The 19,804-nt window shown below is 41.9% G+C and overlaps 1 protein-coding gene across 1 annotated transcript in view; it reads left to right on the top strand.

The window, feature by feature from the left end:
* The window catches only part of LOC138261947 (macrophage mannose receptor 1-like), a 683,716-nt gene that overhangs the window by 200,397 nt on the left and 463,515 nt on the right, over positions 1 to 19,804 (top strand). The window contains exon 12 of the mRNA XM_069211540.1: positions 5,626 to 5,822. Coding sequence (XP_069067641.1) covers positions 5,626 to 5,822 — 197 coding nt within the window. The remainder of the gene's footprint in view (positions 1 to 5,625; positions 5,823 to 19,804) is intronic.

Genomic DNA, 19,804 nt, shown 5'->3' with positions numbered 1-19,804 from the left:
GTGGGACACCTCATTAATTGAATTGTGACTTCCCAATTTATTAAATACATGCCTTGCCCTTTACCTCCTTTGGTTCATGATGTTGGAGGAATTCTGAGCATTGACTGAACAGTTCACATTTTCTAATGAACTTCATTTTGGACATCCCACATTATTAGGTATTTTTAATTCCATGCTGGAGTTCTCTACTCACTTCTATCAGTTATTGTGCACTTTCACCTAATACCACCTTTTTTGTGTTTTGTATGGGAGGCCCGATGTCTTGGGGCTTGACTTTACTTGTGTCAATGGTATTTTGTATCACATTTCTGGGCTTACTTTCACGTTGGTGGTCCAAATTTGATCTTACGCTTTTCTGAACTTCAGTTTGATGACCTGGTCTCCTGATCACACTTTTCATATAATCCCCTGTTTGCCCCTCTGCATGGGCATCAGTTATTACTGTCTCCTCCACCTCTGCTCTTATCATTATATCACCTTTCACCATGGTAGTTATGTTAGTTTTGTGGCTTGATACTTATTTGGATTAGCCAACATTTAAGTTGGTCCCAATTTGTACATTTTGCAGCTTTGAAAAGTGCTGTGGATGAAACACTGCTTCTAGAAGAAAGTTCTGTACTTCATGCTCTGAAGGTTTGAATGAATAAACCGAGAAGAAGCAACTTGAAATTATGACTGATCTGTGTTCGCTTATCATGGATTTTTCCAAAACTTTTTCAGTGTGTTCTTTGGTACTGTCTTCATAAATTTCTTAAAGGAAGTTATACTATTCTCACTACTTATTTCTGATCAAATTGGTAGTCGAAGGAATTGGGTTCAGCAGCTGTTTATCTTGAAACATGTCTTTAAAAATGCCCCTAAATTTGAAATTGCCTAGCTTTTTAAACAAAATTCCAGACGGATTCGACTAGGTAAAGCATTTTTTGGAAGAAGAAAAGCTTGTCCATACAGGGCTTGAAAAATCTACTGGACCACTCTGGCTTTTATTTTATGAGGTCAAGCTACTTTTAGATCCTACTGAGTGGACAAAGAACAGGTGTTTCTGTTCAGTCAGCAACTGAATTAGCAAGTTAGATCTCTTAAATCTTACGCTTGTCATATTTGCTCTGTGTTCAGAGATAGAGGTCAAAAGTAAGTATGTCTTCTTGCAATGCAAATACTTTTCCTTCAGACTGCAGAGACCCAGGATTTTGTAAGGTGAACCTTCTGACCTATGTGAAATTAAATGCTTTTGGTATCAGGTTTTTCCTAACACACAACATTTATATAACTAAGTCATCTTTACAAACATTTCAAAATATATTTCAGAGGCTGTGAAATGCCATTTTTTGTACTTCTATGTGATGAAAAAAATATTTTAAGAGGATGAAAAAAAGTCAGAACACTTTACTTGGTGATGTGAAAAAGAAACTTGTGGGAAAACAGGGCAGATTGCAGAGGCCCCTGGACTTTTCACCCCCATTTTTCACTTTTTGCTGGTATTTTCCTGACTCTGATGGTGCCCTAGGTACTGCTAACCAGTCCCAGTGCCTGTGCTCTGTATAATATGAGTATGCAAATTAGGCTAATTATAATTGGCTAACTCAACCTACCTATCGGTCCCTAGTATATGGTAGGGCATGTAGATTTAGGGACCCCAGCATAGGTGGTGCACTCATAGGTTCACTGCTGAGGTGCCCAGTGCCATTAGAAAAGCAGGCCTGCCTTGCTGGCTGCCTTTAAATTAAAGTTACATACAAATTCGACTTTTGAATTAAAAGTAGTTCTAAAGTCTTAAACTCCCGTCTTTTTACATATAAGTCACCCCTAAGGTGTGCTGTTTGTGTCCCTAGAATTGGGCGCCATGCAACTATAAGAAGGGACCTTATAAAAATAATTTTATAAGCCCTGGTGAGGTACAATAGCCAAATTAGCTTTTCCCTCATTGTAGTGAATGGCCTCCATAGGCTAGAATGGGGAGACTTTATTTTGAATTATAAAGTCCCCTAAGTGACAGATACTACAAGTTTGGTACCAAATTAATTGTTCTAATATATCCCACAACTTACAATTGTTGGATTTACTATAACCTGTTCAGGTAAAGAGTTTTAAAGTTTACCTAAAAAGTTGCCAACTTCAACCCAGCAGTGTTTTGCTGCTTTGCTCCGATTGGCCAGCCTGGCAGCCTGGCAGCCTGGCCAGGCTGCCTTTATGAGGTGTGAAGTGGCCTGGCTCAACACAAAGAGATGTGCCTGGGGGAGGAGATCTTCCCTCAGCAGATAGAGAGGCAGGAAGGGGGAGGGCTGCCAAACTGGTCTTCAAAGGAAGGGAAGGACATTTGGAGCAACCCAGCACCTCCCTCACATTCTGCAAACCCAGACAATTAGGTGTCCCCCTGATTAGATTAGGAGAGGGCAGAAGAAGGGTGTGTTTAGGATTTTTAGCCACACCAGTGGGTGGGCTCAGCCAGATGTAACCTCCAAAAATGTCTTTCAGCCACAACGTATTTTTGAGGAATGTTGCTCCCTGGGCCTGATTTTTGCCACACTTCCCAGAAAGTGGTCATCACAGGGGGAAGGACCCTGCACCTGATTGGAGAACCAGGACCCCCATGTTTTTCACCCAGGAGCAAGGATAGATGAGCAGACCTGAATCCACACCTCAGATCCCTACCAGGATGAACTACAGAAGAAGAAAGACTGCCCTGCTGGACACCTGACCTGCACCTGGACACTGCACTCTGGAGGACTGCACCAGCTGCACACTTGGGCTTCACCACAAGAAGGTCTTTGCCTGGCTTCAACTGGTTCAAAGAGGGACTCCCTGTTTGCTACAGGTGAAAACTTGTTAACCAGAGTCCCCTGCACCAGCTCCTGAAGAAACTGACCAGCTGACCACCGTCCAGTGGCCAAAAAGGAGTTTGTGCCAGGTGCATTCTGGGAGTTGTAGTCTGCACCATCAAGGAGCATCTCAGAGCTTCTGGAATCTTAGGGTGAGCTGTGGACCTCAAAAGAACATTAAAGGAACATCTGGAATAAGTTCCAGAAGTTTGGAGGAGTTTGGAGAACTTTTGGAAAAAAGCTCCATAAAAGGACAGACACGCCGCAGCAACTCTAGCCGGCTTGGCTCGTCCCGGTGAAGAAAATCTCCATAAAAGTGACTAAGTCTGAATGTAGGAAGTTGACCAGAACCTCCCAGGCAGTATATCCGAAGAGGGCTCCAGGGACGTCGGATCAAGATTTAGGCCCTCATTCTGACCCTGGCGGTGTCTCACCGCCAGGGCAGAGGGCAGAGGAAGCACCGCCAACAGGCTGGCGGTGCTTCCGTGGCATTCTGACCACGGCGGTACAGCCGCGGTCAGAAACGGGAAACCGGCGGTGTCCCGCTGGTTTCCCGCTGCCCTGGGGAATCCTCCACGGCGGTGCTGCTAGCAGCGCCGCCATGGGGATTCCGACCCCCTTACCGCCATCCTGTTCCTGGCGGTGTTCGCCGCCAGGAACCGGATGGCAGTAACGGGTGTCGTGGGGCCCCTGGGGGCCCCTGCAGTGCCCATGCCAATGGCATGAGCACTGCAGGGGCCCCCTAACAGGGCCCCACTATGATTTTCAGTGTCTGCCAAGCAACTGCACCCGTCGCACCCCTTCCACTCCGCCGGCTCTATTCGGAGCCGGCATCCTCATGGAAGGGGGTTTCCCACTGGGCTGGCGGGCGGCCTTCTGGCGGTCGCCCGCCAGCCCAGCGGGAAACTCAGAATAACCGCGGCGGTCTTTTGACCGCGCAGCAGTATTCTGACGGCGGGACTTTGGCGGGCGGCCTCCGCCGCCCGCCAAAGTCAGAATGAGGGCCTTAGGGTTGCCCCTGTCAAAGGATTTTCATCTCGAAAAAACAACTAAGTACGAAGGTAGAAAAATCTACTGAGGGCTACCGCGACGTGTATCCGAGGAAGAGTTCCAGGAGGTCGGATTGGACTGGCGACTTGGTCCCATTGAATAAAATCTTCAAGAAAACGACTAAGTCCGAAGGTAAACATTTGACTGAGGCCTCCCGCAAGCTGTAGCCGAGCAGGGCTCCATCGCGGTCGGCCTCAAACTTTGACTTTGCCCCGGTCGAGGTGCAACCAGATTGGCGCTATTTGTTTCTAAGCACTAAAAAACAGAAACATTTTTTTAATTAATATCTCAGGTTCCCCTTATCTGATTTTAAGCCTTTCAATGTCATTTTAAAGATAAATATATAATCTATTTTTGTAAATTGGTGTTAGATATTTATTCTGTTTTGTATTTTACTTATTCGCTGTTTTGTGATTTTTAAATGCTTTGCACATGTCTCCTAAGTTAAGCCTTGTCGCTCGTTGCCAAGCTACCAAGGGTTGAGCTGGGTTTAATTTATCGAGACCTAACTGAACCTAAGTGGAGGTTAGTGGCCTATTGCCAAGCGTAGGTACTTACCTGCCCTTACTAATACCCCATTTTCCAACAATAAATGTTTTTTTTCACCAATTTTCACAGATTATTGTTAATACACTAAATAGTTTTATTAGGAAAGCTTCAAGTTAGTGGGATGTTTTTTGGACATTTCTTGGAAATTTATTGTAAATGACAGTGCGCTACCACATCATGTTTTAGTAATATATTTATTAAAAGTGATTGTTTATATATAAACTGAGAAACACTCCTGCCCTGATGGCAAAGCTATTAGTAAACTAAGAGGCAAGTCATGCATGGATGCTGTGTAACCTATATGTGGGCTAGATTTATTATACATGGAGCAAACGTTTAGTGTATTTAATCAAACAAAAAAGGATTTTTTCAGTAGAAATGCTGAACTCACATACTTGAAGGTGCACTTATATGTGAGAATGAAGAAAAAGGTGACTGTAGTATACAATATTTGCCTAGAATTACACAATATGAGACCCATTTCCTGGTCAAGTACATTACAGATAGGTCAAGTAGATTACTACTAGCTAGTCAACCTGCAGGCCTAGTAACATTTTAATGATTTTTTGAGGCCTGCTATAACTATTTGCAATGATTGTGTCCATAAGATTTACCACTTTCCACAAAAAGCTTCACAGCCATAGGTTTGGGTTGGCAATAGCTTTGTATTCATTATTTTAACCATGGGCTCCAGCATCATACCTCTCGGAGACATGTTGATCATGAGAAAGGCTGTTGCAGGGCATTAGCTTTTGATTTAATGGCCTATTTATCACCTTAAATTATCCCTTTATTCTCAATATTGACTCCCAAGTATTTATATTCCGATATTCTTTCAAGCTGATCACCATTAAAATGCCACTTGTCATCTTTCTTCAGTGTCTAACCTACAAGTATTTTTGTTTTTCTTACAGTTGATTTCCATATTATTTATCATTGAAAACTAAACCAGTTTCACCAAAAGTCCTTTCAACTCAACCCTAGTTACGCTGAAAAGTAAGATACCATTGGCATGTAGTAAGCAACATAGTGTATAACCTCCTAGCTTTAGAGAACCCTAGATAGATAAATAGATAACAACCATGCTATCTGCACTTTTATCTTTCTTCTAAGGTCATGCTTATGCACAATTCAAAATATTGTAAGACTCTTGAATACTTGTTTGATTTTGGTGTCAATTGATGATTTATTTTTTTATTGCACAAAGGAAGGCAGCAAGGATGTGTTGTAATAAGGACCGGAATGGCCGGTGGATTATGGGAAGTGGTAAACTGTGAAGAGAAAGCAAAGTCCATCTGCAAACGGTGGGGTAATGGTTTAACGACTCCTCCAATTCCAACAACAACGGTCCCTCCGCCATGCCCGTCTGGCTGGGAACCAAAGAACAGCATTTCATGTTTTAAAGTAAGTAGCCATTTTATGAATTCATGAAGTGATCATACAATCTAAATACCTCTTTGGGTAGGTGTGGTGTAATGTGTAAAGGAATGGCCATGGGTTTTTTAGGAACCCAAACTGTGGCACCCCTACTTGGGCCAATATTACTAACTTCTTGTGCTCTACATTGCTCAACAATATATTATTATAGCTGTCAATAGAATTATCCTGAGATGATTACAATGAAATTTACCTATTGCAATATTTGGGAACCCGCTTTTTCTTCAAATAAACAAAAAAAGAGCCTTCAGCTTTGAGTTGAGCCCGGTTAGTTAGGTTCCACGTATGAAATGTTGTGAATTGTTGTTAGATTTTACATGTAGGGCACAGCTTATGATTGGCTTGATCAGGGTTGAACATTTGCATTCCAACTGCCAAATCAATTCTACAGTGATGGTGAACATAGATGACATCAAGCTCAGTATTGCATTAAGGCTGGGTTAAGTGTAAAAACCCATTTGTTTAAAAAAATTGCTGATCAGGTCACAGATCGGAGAGGGACATTTATACACATATTTGTACATTTTAGAGTTGGCAGAAACTACTCGTTTGTAGCCTGGATCAGCTGGGCTCTTTCCTCAGTTGACTTCAGATGTGCCAAATCACCGAACACTGTGGTGCTCGTGCCCACCTTTTGTCTCACTGAGCTCACTGCTGTCTCAGTGCTTGATGCATGCACTGATGTGTTGCCCGCATTTTGTTTCATTTCGGATCTTGGACTACAGCCTGCTTCACTGAAATAACACAGACAGAAGTGCTTGATAGATAAGAGCAAGAGTGATGTGGTGTAATTTAACCCGGTGCCATTCAACCATTCAGGTTGTCATCCTCTTACCAGCCTCCATTTTCCCCAGACCCTTAAGCTGGGCTTTTCTACCCCATGGCATAGGTTGCCACTTTGTTCTGCCCTTTGGGGAGCTGCAGAACTGAATGTGCGGGAGGGCAAGTGTGCTCCCTGGGGTGGGAACTCACTTGGGTTTGTGCGGACACTGAAGGCATTCCCAGGAAGGGAAATTCACACAGAAAAGGAGGAAGGAAGAATTGGAGGCTTTGATGGAATGGCAATAGGTGAAGGCAGCGGCAGCAGGCGTGACAGTTAGTTTGAAAGGGAGAAGGGAAGTGACAGTGACAAGCGTGCACACCACTTACACAGATGATTTTTTATAGGTATATTTTGGAGCATATTTGTTTTGTTTTTGATTTGCCACTTGTAGGGACACTGGGGGCAGGTGTGAAATCTTCTCCCGCATTTCTATTGACCTTGATTTAGTCAATATTGACTTCAGCTGGTTCAGGTGGCTAGACTTTACCAGATTCACCAGTTACTTGTACTTACCTATTCCTGGTTTTGGTTCTACCATCTTTCGAATCTACAGAATGCTGTACAAGTAAACCAGAAAAAGAGTTGAGGTTTTCCAGTACCCAGGTTTTTCCTTCAGAGAAAGAGGTACAGTTGCTTGGCAGGGTTCCGAAGTTCCTAAAGTGACTGTTACTAGATAATATAATTGACAATTTATTTACAGCCTATAGACAAACCATTGATGACCACTGATGACTTATAAATTCAGATCAATTTTCTCACATATACTTGAGTTTCTGAGTGTCGTCTTAGCCAATCTGCTTCGTGGTTGACACTCCTTGACATTGGGATATGCAGTTATGCTGAAGAGCCCTTAACTAGAATTAAGGACACAAAGTTAAGGGGTGTTAAGCATAACAAATAGATATAATCCTTGTTTGCTCTGTTTAGTTTAATACAGGTCTCAAACTTGGTTGCTAGAAAGGTGTTGAATGGTGGCCATTAGTAAATTCGGGGAAGTGATAGTAAATAAATAGGAGTTCTGATTCTCCCAGAATCCGGTATGTATATTGCGATCTAGAATAGTAAGGAAGGGTCCTAAGACCGACCATTTAATACTGAGAGAGAATTCAATTAAGAAATATTTAATAACTATATTGAATGAATAATGATGAGGTGGAGAATAAAACTGTCCCTTTAAAAAGACAAGGCTCATAGTTGTTAAAGGGAGGTGCTAGATGAAGGTGATTTAGTATCCCAAGAACTCAGATGACCTTTGGAACCCCAAAACCCACAGCAGCATTAGGGAGGAAAATCTTGTTATAGACTGGTCAAGAATATCAGTTATAGAGCAGCTCCGCCAGCTGGACCAGATCAGACTGGGTACACATATTGCAAAGGGACCAAGGGCAGGAGTGCAGGTAGAAGTGCATGTACAAGTACACTGTAATAAAAAAAGCGTCCCATCCTCGGCCATAAAGGATTTATCTTAGCAGATTGCTGAAAATATAGGAACAGGGTTAGATCAAGGCTTAAATACAGTGTCCCAGGATGCATGTAAGGTGTTCTTTATAGATGCTGGGGTTGGCAATAAGCACTAAAAGGAATATACCCTGGCAAGCAATGTCTATGTTTACAGGCTTGAATGAGGATTTAATGGGCCATTATTAGATGCCATTATTTTCTATGCTATCAGATAACATTGAACAATGGAAAAGATCCTAAAGCATTATCAAAGTGAAATTGGAAGAGCGCATCTATCACTGAGAAAGAAACTTATAAATCATAGCCCAAGAAGATGCACTCTCCCCTCTTTGATTGACTTGTCATTCATGCACGAAAAAGAGGTTTATGAACTGGTAACTAAACCAGGAAGGGAAGGTGAGCAGAAGACGAAAGAGGGGGGTTCAGAGTTGCCACAAGATGAAGGCCAAGAAGGCCTACAAGAGGGTGAGGTACCAAACAACATCAAATGGCTGCAGTCTTTAAGTAACACTCTGTAATCTATAATCATTTTGTTGACCAGACTTGTCAATGACACTGACCATAGCCAAGATACTAATAAGTTAATATTGCAGCATCTCATAAATCTTGACGGCAGGAACCAAGTGGTGAATAATGATGGGTTTAAGACTCATGCACAGCGCTACAGGACACCTAGGGCCAGATGTAGCAATCTTCCAAATTGCGACTTGCAATTTGCGAGTCCCTGCGACTCGCAAATTGCAACTCGCAATTTGGAATGCAGTACGGTGTCTCAGACACCGACTGCGACTCGCAATGGGGTCGCAATGACCCACCTCATGAATATTCATGAGGTGGGTCGCAAATTGCGGCCCCATTGCGAGTATAGGCACTCGCTAACATGGAGGCCTGCTGTAGTCAGCAGGCCTCCATGTTAGCGACCTGCTTTTAAATAAAGCAGTTTTTTTTTTTTTTGAAATGTAGCCCGTTTTCCCTAAGGGAAAACGAGCTGCATTTCAAAAAATCCGAAACCTTTTGTTTCGTTTTTTTCAGGGCAGGGAGTGGTCCCTTGGACCACTCCCTGCCCTGAAAAAATGTTTTGGGGTCCATTCACAAAGGGGAAGGGGTCCCATGGGGACCCCTTCCCGTTTGCGAATGGGTTACCATCCACTTCAAGTGGATAGTAACTGCGACTCCATTTGCGACCCCATACGCGGTCACAAATGGAATTGCATACCATTGCGAATCGCAAATAGGAAGGGAACACCCCTTCCTATTTGCGATTCGGAAATGCATTTTGCAAGTCGGATCCGACTCGCAAAATGCATTTCAACATAGCAAAGTGGCTTTTGCGAGTCGCAAACGGCGTTTTTCGCCGTTTGCGACTCGCAAAACCCTTGCTACATCTGGACCCAAGTCCTGTACCCAGGAGGCCAGTCAAACAAATCTGAACATTACTAATCCTGGCCAGCAAACTGAGCCTAAAATTCATGCTCAAGAATCTAATCTAATAAACTTGTAAGTAACTGAACCTAGAAAAACAGGAAATAAAGGCAAATATCCCCAAAACAGCAATTTTCCTAAGGATCAAGTTGACAGGTCAGGGGATAGATGTGAGCTCTACACAGAACTAACTAATAAGGATAATGATGTTGAGGGTTCTAGTGAAGCGGTTAACTTTGAGCTATAGTACATAAGGCTGAGGAAAATATCTTTTTAATCTTCAAAAAAAAAAATGGTGTTGGGAATAGAGACCACAAAAAAAAAAGAACTCCCATTAAATGCCTGAAAGAAGGAAGGACTGTAAAATACCATAGCCAGGTACGAGAATTATTAGGATTGGATACCACCCTGGGAATGAGGATAGATACTCTTTGGGTGGAGTTAAACCAAGAGAAGTAAAGTTGGTGGAAGATGAGGGGATTCTTCCAAAACCACTGTCAATAGAAAGGAAAGAGGAAAATAAAACGTATGGCCTAAGTGTAAAAGATCAGGCAAAAATAATAATATGATTGGATGATAGGTCAGAGGATATCTTAGTGGAAGCGTCCTCCAAGTCATTAAATAACAACACTCTGAGCACCAGGATTACAACTAATCTTCCACCTAAATTGGCAATTCAGAATAAATCAGATGAGCAGTCTCCAGGGATTAAAATGAGATGCTCCAATAATGGTGTAATGGAATATTCGGGAAATAGTAAGAATCATGGAACACTTGAAATGGTTGACAGAACAGTGTTGTTGGTTAACATTTTTTGGTGATTGAGGAAAGGATTCAATTTTAATTCTATCAAGTATTCTGACAATGTTGTCCTCCCTCTCAAAATCAGCAAAGACAATATTCATTCAAAGATATATCTCAGGTCAAGTTGCCTAAATTCAATAAGTGTGTAGGGGACATTGCTGTGATACACGTTCATTTGAGATTAACAGTTGGACTGGTTTAAGATCATATTGATGAATTGTGACACTCTGGCCATGATGTTTATGAAAATAATGAGAATATTGTTTTGAAACTAAAAGATAACCTGAAGTATAATGAAGGCCAAGGGCATCTTTATCAAATCAAAAATGTTCTGAGTATAGTCAATGCTCAGACAGATGTGAAACAAGCCAACAAGCCATATGAAGAAAGATATACTTACAGGGAGTGGACCAATAGTCAACCAATGGAAAAGGATGATTGTGATGGCAATACATTCTGAAAACTGGATTCTTCAATGCCCACCTTGGAAAAGGTGATGATGATCTGATACTTTGTGTGTCCTGGGAAATAGCAGGGCTAAAAAGGAACTGGCAGTCAATCATTCAGAAACCAAAGGGCCTGGACATTACAGTGGCTATGTTACCGGAAACAGAGGAGTTTAGTGAGAAGGTGCTGAATTATTTTGCTGCTCCTAATGTAAAGGTTGTGAAAGGGCAATTTAGGGCAATTTTGTAGGGCACTGGGGGCTTTTAACATTAATATCTACTAAGCAAGACATAAGATCAAGGAGGATCTGTAAGGAATTCACAGACATAATAGCAGCCCCGAACCCAAAGGGTCAATGGAGACAAAAGCCTTTATTGCTATAATTACATATTTTCTGCCTAATATCCACCAGGATAAGCAAATGCATACACTGACACTTCTTCTAGATAAGATAAATGTATCCTTTCCCCAGTCCGCAATATTGCTGTGTGCTGATTTGAATGCCAACATTCCCAGTCCTGGTTTGCGGGGTTTATTTCAAGAGGAAAAGGAGGTAAGTCTGTATATGCCACCCCAGCTATTAACAAATAGAAAGAGTGATGTGTGGGGGAGGAAGATTCAGGATATATTAAACAAACTCAGTCTCATAGACATTAATGGAAGATATAAATGTGCTCAACGGGGTAAGCCTACTTTTGATGCTGGGAAGACATCCTCACTGATTGACTATGCAATAATATCAACTGAAAAATTCTGCCTACTTGAGCATTAGGTCATAGGGGAATTAGATGGTCGACATCATCCACCATTCTTATTGCCAGTTAGTTGGCCAAAGAAAGAGAGATATGGCGAAACTCATCTCATGTGCGGTGTAATAATGGTCGTAGAATAATATAGTTTATGAAAATGAAGAATAAGGTAAAACTTCTGGTGCAGAACCTTTCAACGCTTCATTGTGGAAACCCGGGGGATAATATCTGGGTAAATTACCATAAACCGATAAGTGATGTTCACAAATTTTCATTTAAGTTCACAACCATTAATAATAAGATCCAAATACAAATCAAAATGAGGTTGGAGGGCAACAAATTGAAAGCAAAGATAGGTTTAAATAAGAAAATACTGTAGGCTAATAGAGTGTACCCTAAGTTCAGGAATAGGAAGCTAAAGGTCTTCAGGAAAGAGTCCAGAAAGGAAATGATAAAGATTGTATGGGAAGAGAAGGGGATCCTATGGATGGAAGTTATTACAGCTCTCCATAGTGGTAAGGCAACAACCTTGTGCAAAGTATTGGGCAAAATGATTGAACCTATACTAAAATCCTTAAACTGTTGGTGAAAAACAACGCGTCAAGTACATTATAGACCTCTATGGTTTTATGAATGAAGGCATTAATTCAAAGATGTTGAAGAGTGATTCAAATAGTTATCTAACTGCCATTAGTGTAATAAGTAAGGAGGATAATGCAATTCCCTCACTAAAGGAGGTAACATATATAATAAAGAATGGAAAGTTTTCACTGGCCCAGGGAGTGGATGGGTTGTCAGCAAACGTATTAAACATGAATCCCAATGTGTGGGCACAAATATTGACACCCAGCCAAATAGAATACCAGATTCATGGAAGCAGAGTATTTGTGCTCCAATTTTTAAAAGTGGGTCCTGGAAAATGCATGATAATTATGGAATGACAAGTCTCCTGGATATACCCAGTAAAATATATCCAAAATTTCTGCTGCAGGTTTTACAAACTTGGTTTGAAAAATAAGATATCCTCCCGAAAGTACAACTGGGGTTTAGAAGGAACCATTCAACTGTTGATGGCTGTTTTGCGTTCAAACTGTTAGTAGACAATTTTGTTACAACCAGAAATGAAGCTATTCATATAGCGTATAAGACCTATTGGCAACTTTTGATACAATCAACGAGGTAAACTCTGGGGAAATCATATTATTTGGAATATACCCCCGGGATTACTGAAGCTGATTATACAATTACATAAGGGTTCATGGACCCAAGTTGAACTGGGAAGCACTGGAGCCTTAACAAGGAAAATCTATGCTCGAATGGTTTATAGCAAGGCTGTATAATGTCTCCATTACTTCTCTCCTTCTATATCTCTGATACTCTTGCAAATCTGAGCCCCAGACGTACATTTCCCCCAAAACTAGAAGGGAAGACGAATCAGACGATATTCCACGCACACTATAATATCTTGTTGGATTGTACTACATTGGGCCTTCAGAAGCAGCTTGATGCTTTTACAACGTATTTTCAGGTTAATGTTCTAATAACTAATATTGCACAAACTGAAATAATGATATTTTCAAAGTCAAGGGTTAAGCGAGCCCACCTATAAGAGTGGTTTTGAATAACAAAAAAAAACAAGGCTGTAAAACAATATACATAGTTAGGCATACTTTTCAAAAGCAATTTTAATTTTAAGGCACTTATGGTTTCTTAGGAGCAGCGGACAAAGCCTGTTACTCTGTTGCTGAATAATTTGGTATCCGCCATGGGACATAGGTCTCTTGAGGTACTAAAAAAATGTATACCATAAAAATTGAGAGTCTAATGCTTTATGACTTTAAAATTATGGTGGATTCCCATATATTACACGTTTGATCAGTAGAAATGGTAATATGGAAACTCCGGTTGAATTTTCCAAAAGGGTCTATAAACAGTGCTCTTAGACTGGAATTATACTTTGTTACATTAAGCATAGATATTGACAGAGAATCTTAAACTATGGCATGAAATTATGGTCATCCCTAGTGGGCTCATTTAGATATTTCTTAAAATAATAGATGCAACTGAGGGGTGGAAACCGTTGGACCTTAAACTTATATAATGTTTTGCAGGCCCTAAATTTGTCTTCAACTCATAAGCAGCTGGGTCTTGGTAAAAATAAGATAAACAATATGTTAAGTTCACTCACTGCAAGCAGATTTAGCAGTTTGTAGAAAGGTCACTTATTCAGCTCAAATTAAATTTAAAGGCAAGTTACAACAGTATTTGAAATATATAACAGCACAAAATGCCAGACATTGGATATTGAAGCTGGGAATAGGTCAAATCCCATCATTTATAAAGTGGAAATACAGCAATGTGAGTTCTATCCTGGGCCATCAAACACAGAATGACCACCCATGTTGCGTGCAGTGCACTTTAACCCTATGCCATATTTTAATCTTTTGTAGTGCTTTTAAAACTGAAAGGGAAAAATGAAATGTTATTACTATTTTTTAGAGAGCTCCAAATTTGTCATACTGAAGACCTATTATCTCTTATTTTGGAATCTAGCAATATTAAACTATGCTAAAGAGTGGGAAAATTTCTTGAGATAGTAGATAACAGGTTGAGTAAAGCGGTTGTCTGTTAATTTTATTAATTCTGTTTGTAAAACATTTATCTTGCTCTTATTTAATTATAGCTGTATAACACTTTGTTCTTGTTTTTTTGAGGTTTTATGCTCTGGATGAGATTATACAGTATTTTGATTACTTATTTATTTTACCCATGATATATATTAGGTGATTTTTATACTATTGGAAGCTACAGGTTGTTTGATGGAGTTGAGGTATGGTTTGTTTGAATAGTTTTATGGTAATGGTTTTATTATAATGGTCTTATTCACTGTAATAGTAATGTATATGCAATGCAATGCTTGTGAGCCTTTTTGGACTCAAATTAAACAAATAAATAAGGAGGGCAAGCTGCATGTGAATAGATATGAATCTATGAGCGATATCAATTTTGGACAACTTTAGCTTAGTTATAATAGTATCATTTTCTGCTCTACTACTGGATCTTTCATAGATTCACATGCTTAAATTAAACTAGAAAGCTGAACCATAACCTGAGAAGGCTGGAGTTAGTCCAAAGCCTAATGATTTTTTTAACTCTTTCTCTGGGCCATTCCCAGTAGCTAATCAATCCTTTGCATGATCCTTTACTTATTTTGTTATGTTAATTGCAAAAAAAGGCCAATGCCTGTGCCAAAAGACCTTGATCACTCTTTTCCTGAGAGTGAATTTCACAAGCGGGTAATATGATTTATGTGCCCTAAGGTCTGCATGTAAAAAGATATGAGCCTAAAATGAGGTACCCCAAAATAAATTGGTTTAAAAAAAAGGGGCAGGTTTATATGGGATTCCGCCGTGTTCTAGGCATATAACAAAATATTCATAATATGATTTCTAGGAAGAATGCATTTGCTTTGCAAGTATCTGGAAAGCTGGATGTGTCCAGCATGCAGATATTATGGTAAATGTACACATTATCTGAGTAGTGCTGCACTCCAACCACAGTTGTTCTGCTTTGTCAGTCAAGAAGGAGAAAGACGTGCAAAAACGTATTTACTAAATATGGCCTGTTGCTGCTGTTTTCCCCTCCTCTAAACAGGCTTCCTAGCAAATACACAAACCTTTGCACCATGGTGCAAAGGTGTGTTTGATGTCTAGCATAGGTTTTGTACTTTAAGCATACCCTTCCAGGATTTCATCCTATGCCTATATACTATTTAAAACAGTTCATAAATTTGATGTATGCTTTACAGTGCAGCTCACATGCAGTAAGAGAAAGGCTTGGAGAAATTCATATATTTCTCTAAATTTAAACATGTTTTACGGTGTGTTATTTTTAATGCAAAACCCTGTCTGACAATTTTAAAAGATAGGGCTTTGCATCAAAAGCATGGAAACTTGAATTAGAAAACCCAAGTACCACCCATGACAAGAAATGTTGCTATAAAACATAGGTACTCTTTCAAAACTTTGTTTTGCATTGCATCACATTGTGTGACTTTGCAGCAGTACAAAGTCTGATAAATCAGCGCTTTGTACCTCTCTTCTCAAAATAGGTTTGCCAACATTGTGCTTAAATGAACATACCGGTGCTGCACAAAAACACCTTCTTTAAAGTATTTATGATTGATCACTTTCCATTTCTTTAAATATTCTCTTTAGTCCATAAACAAGAAAATTCAAGACGAACATTAAGGGCCTCATTACGATTGTGGCGGTCCATACTACTGCTGTGGTCCGACTGCCCATCCCTGGCTGTTCAACCACGGGATTACAATTGCCCAGGAGACTGCCGCCAACACCAGGATCAGAGATCTCAACCGGTTGGCAGGGATGAAAGCCGTGGTCCGCCACAGTTGTGCTGAGTTCGGCACTGCCATGCTTATCACGACTTTCCTTTGTGCCAGCCTTTTGATGGCAGGGACCCAGCCGTAAAAATGCTGGAGGAAAAGCAGCATTGGGGCAGCAGGGGGGGGCCTGCACTGCCCATCACTATGATACAGGCAGTGCAGAACCCCCCATGAGCACCCTCGGAAAGAGCACTGTCTGGCAGACAGTTGCATTCCGAGGATGCCCTGTGCAGTGGCATTGGCCCCAGAGAGCTGAGTCCAATGCCATCAAACTGTTTCCACAGGTAAGCCTGGCAGAAACTACGTAATACGATGGTGGAGAGGCGGACTGCTTGACAGCCACCTCCCTACTGCCGTATTAAAGTTTAGGCGGTCCAGCTGCCAAACTCATGATCAGGCCCTAAGATATTTTGCTAGAGTAAACACTGCATCATGATTAATTCTAATGCATTTGCATATCATCAATGACTTTTTATACAAAAGTAATATTAGCTAGAATGTACATTGTATTACCAGTGTATGTCACAAATTAGCGATACTCAGAGTTGACAATTAGACATCCTCTCTATACCACAGCCACCGACCTACAAACTCCCATGTTTCCGGGTACATGCCCAAGCCTCATAAATTGACTTCTCCAGAGTGCACCACATGTCCATAATTACCCACTGTAGGAAATTGGATTTTGATTGAGGATGGGTGAACCCTTCTCAATTAAGAACCACAATCCCTGTCAGGGTGAACCACAAAAAGACACTAAATTAACTTCTGCTTAACCCTCTGGTGACTTAGCACACAATCAATCAGGGTTAACTTAGAGGCAATGAGTGAAGTATTTACAAAACACACAAGCACAAATAAAGTGAAAACACCACACAAGAAAAAGCCCATGCCAATGTAGAAAAATAGAGAAAATACTAATAGTTTGACACCAATACAATTTAAATTCATCCAGTAGAACCGTACTTATGAAGTTTTTAGTTTCTAGTGAAAAATGTATCCTAAAACATCAAAACATCACCTGGGGGCATCTAGTCTCGCAAGACTGGCGTAAAGTCAAAAGCTATGTCCGACCATAATGGAGAGTGGTTCAGATACAGAAGGTGGATTTGGCCAAAGCATACCTTCAGAAATTTTGAAGGAAAGGTCTCTGAGAAGGGAAAGATAAGCGTGGCAAGGTAGCCAGCGGTGTCTGATGAGACAGTGTTGTCTTGTCGTCAGGGAGCCATTGGACAAAGTTGTAGTGAAGATTTCTATGTTTGGGCTTTGTCACATTTTTGGAAGTTGAAAATCTCCAGCAGGATGAAGTTGTAGGCAGTAGCCGACAAAGCCTCCAGGGGCCTGATACCTTTCCTGAGAGAAGCAACTGAGAATTATTTGCTGCAGAACATAGCAGGAGTTACTCCAAAGTCAGGCAGACTGGTGATGCACCTAGGGTGGATCATCATGAAGGTAGGTTCCATCACCTGTCTGTTCTAAGGCCACTTTTTGGAAAATTAGGGCCACCACTTGGAGGGCAAGACTTACGTCAGCCAGGGTTCAGGTGCATGTTTAAGATTGTTGGAGCTTTTTGTGTTCCTGTTGCTCAGACAAGAGGCCAGTTAAGTAGCCCTTGTATGGTAGTCATAGGATAAAGCTAAAAGGCAGGCCTGAAGCAGCAGGGTAGTCATCTGAGGTCAGGCTTCAAGCAGCAGGGCATTCCTCTGGTAGCAGCAGGGCAGTCCTATGAAGTGCAAGGCAGGCCTCAAGCAAAACCGATGTCCTCTGAAGTATGAGGTAGTCCTTTTGGGGGCCCACCACAGGTCCAGACATGAACTGAAGAGTTGGATTGAGGATCCAAATGTATATCTTGTGCCAATCTTTGAAGTGGGAGAAGGTTCTAGGCCTTTCTAAATCTGGTTCTGGATATTCCCCCCTTTCCTTACCCAGGCCCCAGGAGGTCTAGAGTGCCACAAGGTTGGTTTCAAGTTATTTGTGAGTTTGCTGGAGGCAGCTGCTTTGAAATGTAATTTGACTAGGGTTCTACCCCACCCATCCTGTCAGAATGGTGCATCCTTCCAAGGACTAGCACCCCCCCCCAATTGTCACTCACTCTGAGAGGAATACACAAAGTCCAACTGGCAGCTATTCACAGTCATGTGACTGAGGACAAAGGATGCAGACACCAAGTGGTTAGAGCAAGAAAATGCCAACTTTCTTAAAGTGGAATTTTCAGGATTGTGATTTAATGTCCGACTTTACAATTGAATAGGATTTTATATGACAACTCTTTTAAGACCAAACATGTTACCAATCTAAGGTTAGCACTTATTAAATGAAATAAGGTAATCCACTGTTATTGTATTGGAGAAGTAGTCCTTGCTGTAGTAAAAAAAAAAAAAAATATATAAGTTTTTCACTACCAGGGCATGTTAAACTTAAAAATACATGTCCAATACACTTAGGCGGTCATTCTGACCGCGGCGGGCGGCGGTCGCCGCCCGCCATGCGGTCACCGCCGGATGGCCGCACTGCGGTCAAAAGACCGCAGCGGCCATTCTGGCTTTCCCGCTGGGCCGGCGGGCGACCGCCAAAAGGCCGCCCGCCGGCCCAGCGGGAAAGACCCAGCAACGATGAAGCCGGCTCCGAATGGAGCCGGCGGAGTTGCTGGTGTGCGACGGGTGCAGTGGCACCCATCGCGATTTTCAGTGTCTGCTAGGCAGACACTGAAAATCATTATGGGGCCCTGTTAGGGGACCCACGACGCCCGTTCCTGCCATCCTGTTCCTGGCGGTTTTTACCGCCAGGACCAGGATGGCGGGAAGGGGGTCAGAATCCCCATGGCGGTGCTGCACGCAGCGCCGCCATGGAGGATTCACAGGGCCAGGGGTAAACCGGCGGTAAACCGCCGGTTGCCCTTTTCTGACCGCGGCTTTACCGCCGCGGTCAGAATGGCCCAGGAAGCACCGCCAGCCTGTTGGCGGTGCTTCCGCGGTCCCCGGCCCTGGCGGTCATGGACCGCCAGGGTCGGAATGACCCCCTTAATCTCGCACTATGGGATGTTTAGGGCATACCTTAGGGTTGATATATGTATTAAAGGGAAGGTTTAGGCTTTGCTAAAGGTGTATTTTGGCAAGTTGAATTACACACAATGGTAGGCCTGAGACATGTTTTAAAGGGCTACTTAAATGGGTGGCACAATAAGGCCCACAGACCCACTAGTAGCATTTAATAGTTAATTAAGGTCCTAGGTATAAGTATTACTGCTTTCCTTAGGCAGTATAAGTAACCTAAATATGCCAATTAGGTTTAAGCCAATTTTACAATGTTTAAAGGAGTGAGCACAAGCCCTTTAGCACTGGTTAGCAGTGGTAAAGTGCAAAGGTTCCTAAGGCCAACAAAAATGAATTTCAGTAAACAGGAAGGGAGAAGGTAAAAAGAATTGGGGTGACCCTGCAGAGTGGGCCAAGTTCACCACCCATCATTCTGCTGCTGGTGGGTTGCCTACACATCGTTGCTCTCCTATCGCCAGTTCTAGGTATAATAAGGTCCTTTTTGTGAGGGTTAAGACCTCATCATCCACTTAACAGGATCATATTTGGGGTAAGGTCAATCCATCAACACAAAACACCACCTAGTATGTTGTGAATGCCATCCCAGGATGGTGAAAGGACCTCACAGCCCCATGTAGTGTGGAGGACGTCTCGTCCATTGCACGTGATATTAGGCAGTGGGGGCTGTCTCTTCTGTTTACAGACCACACTCAATGTGGAGTCCACTGTACATGACGTCGTCTGCAGTTTCACAAGGTCATCAGTGCAAGACCACACAAAATCCTTGAGGGGGCCTAAATCACTCT

This window comes from Pleurodeles waltl, chromosome 10, assembly GCF_031143425.1.
Source record: "Pleurodeles waltl isolate 20211129_DDA chromosome 10, aPleWal1.hap1.20221129, whole genome shotgun sequence".
NCBI lineage: Eukaryota > Metazoa > Chordata > Amphibia > Caudata > Salamandridae > Pleurodeles > Pleurodeles waltl.
This window is presented reverse-complemented; position numbering and strand designations above follow the sequence as displayed.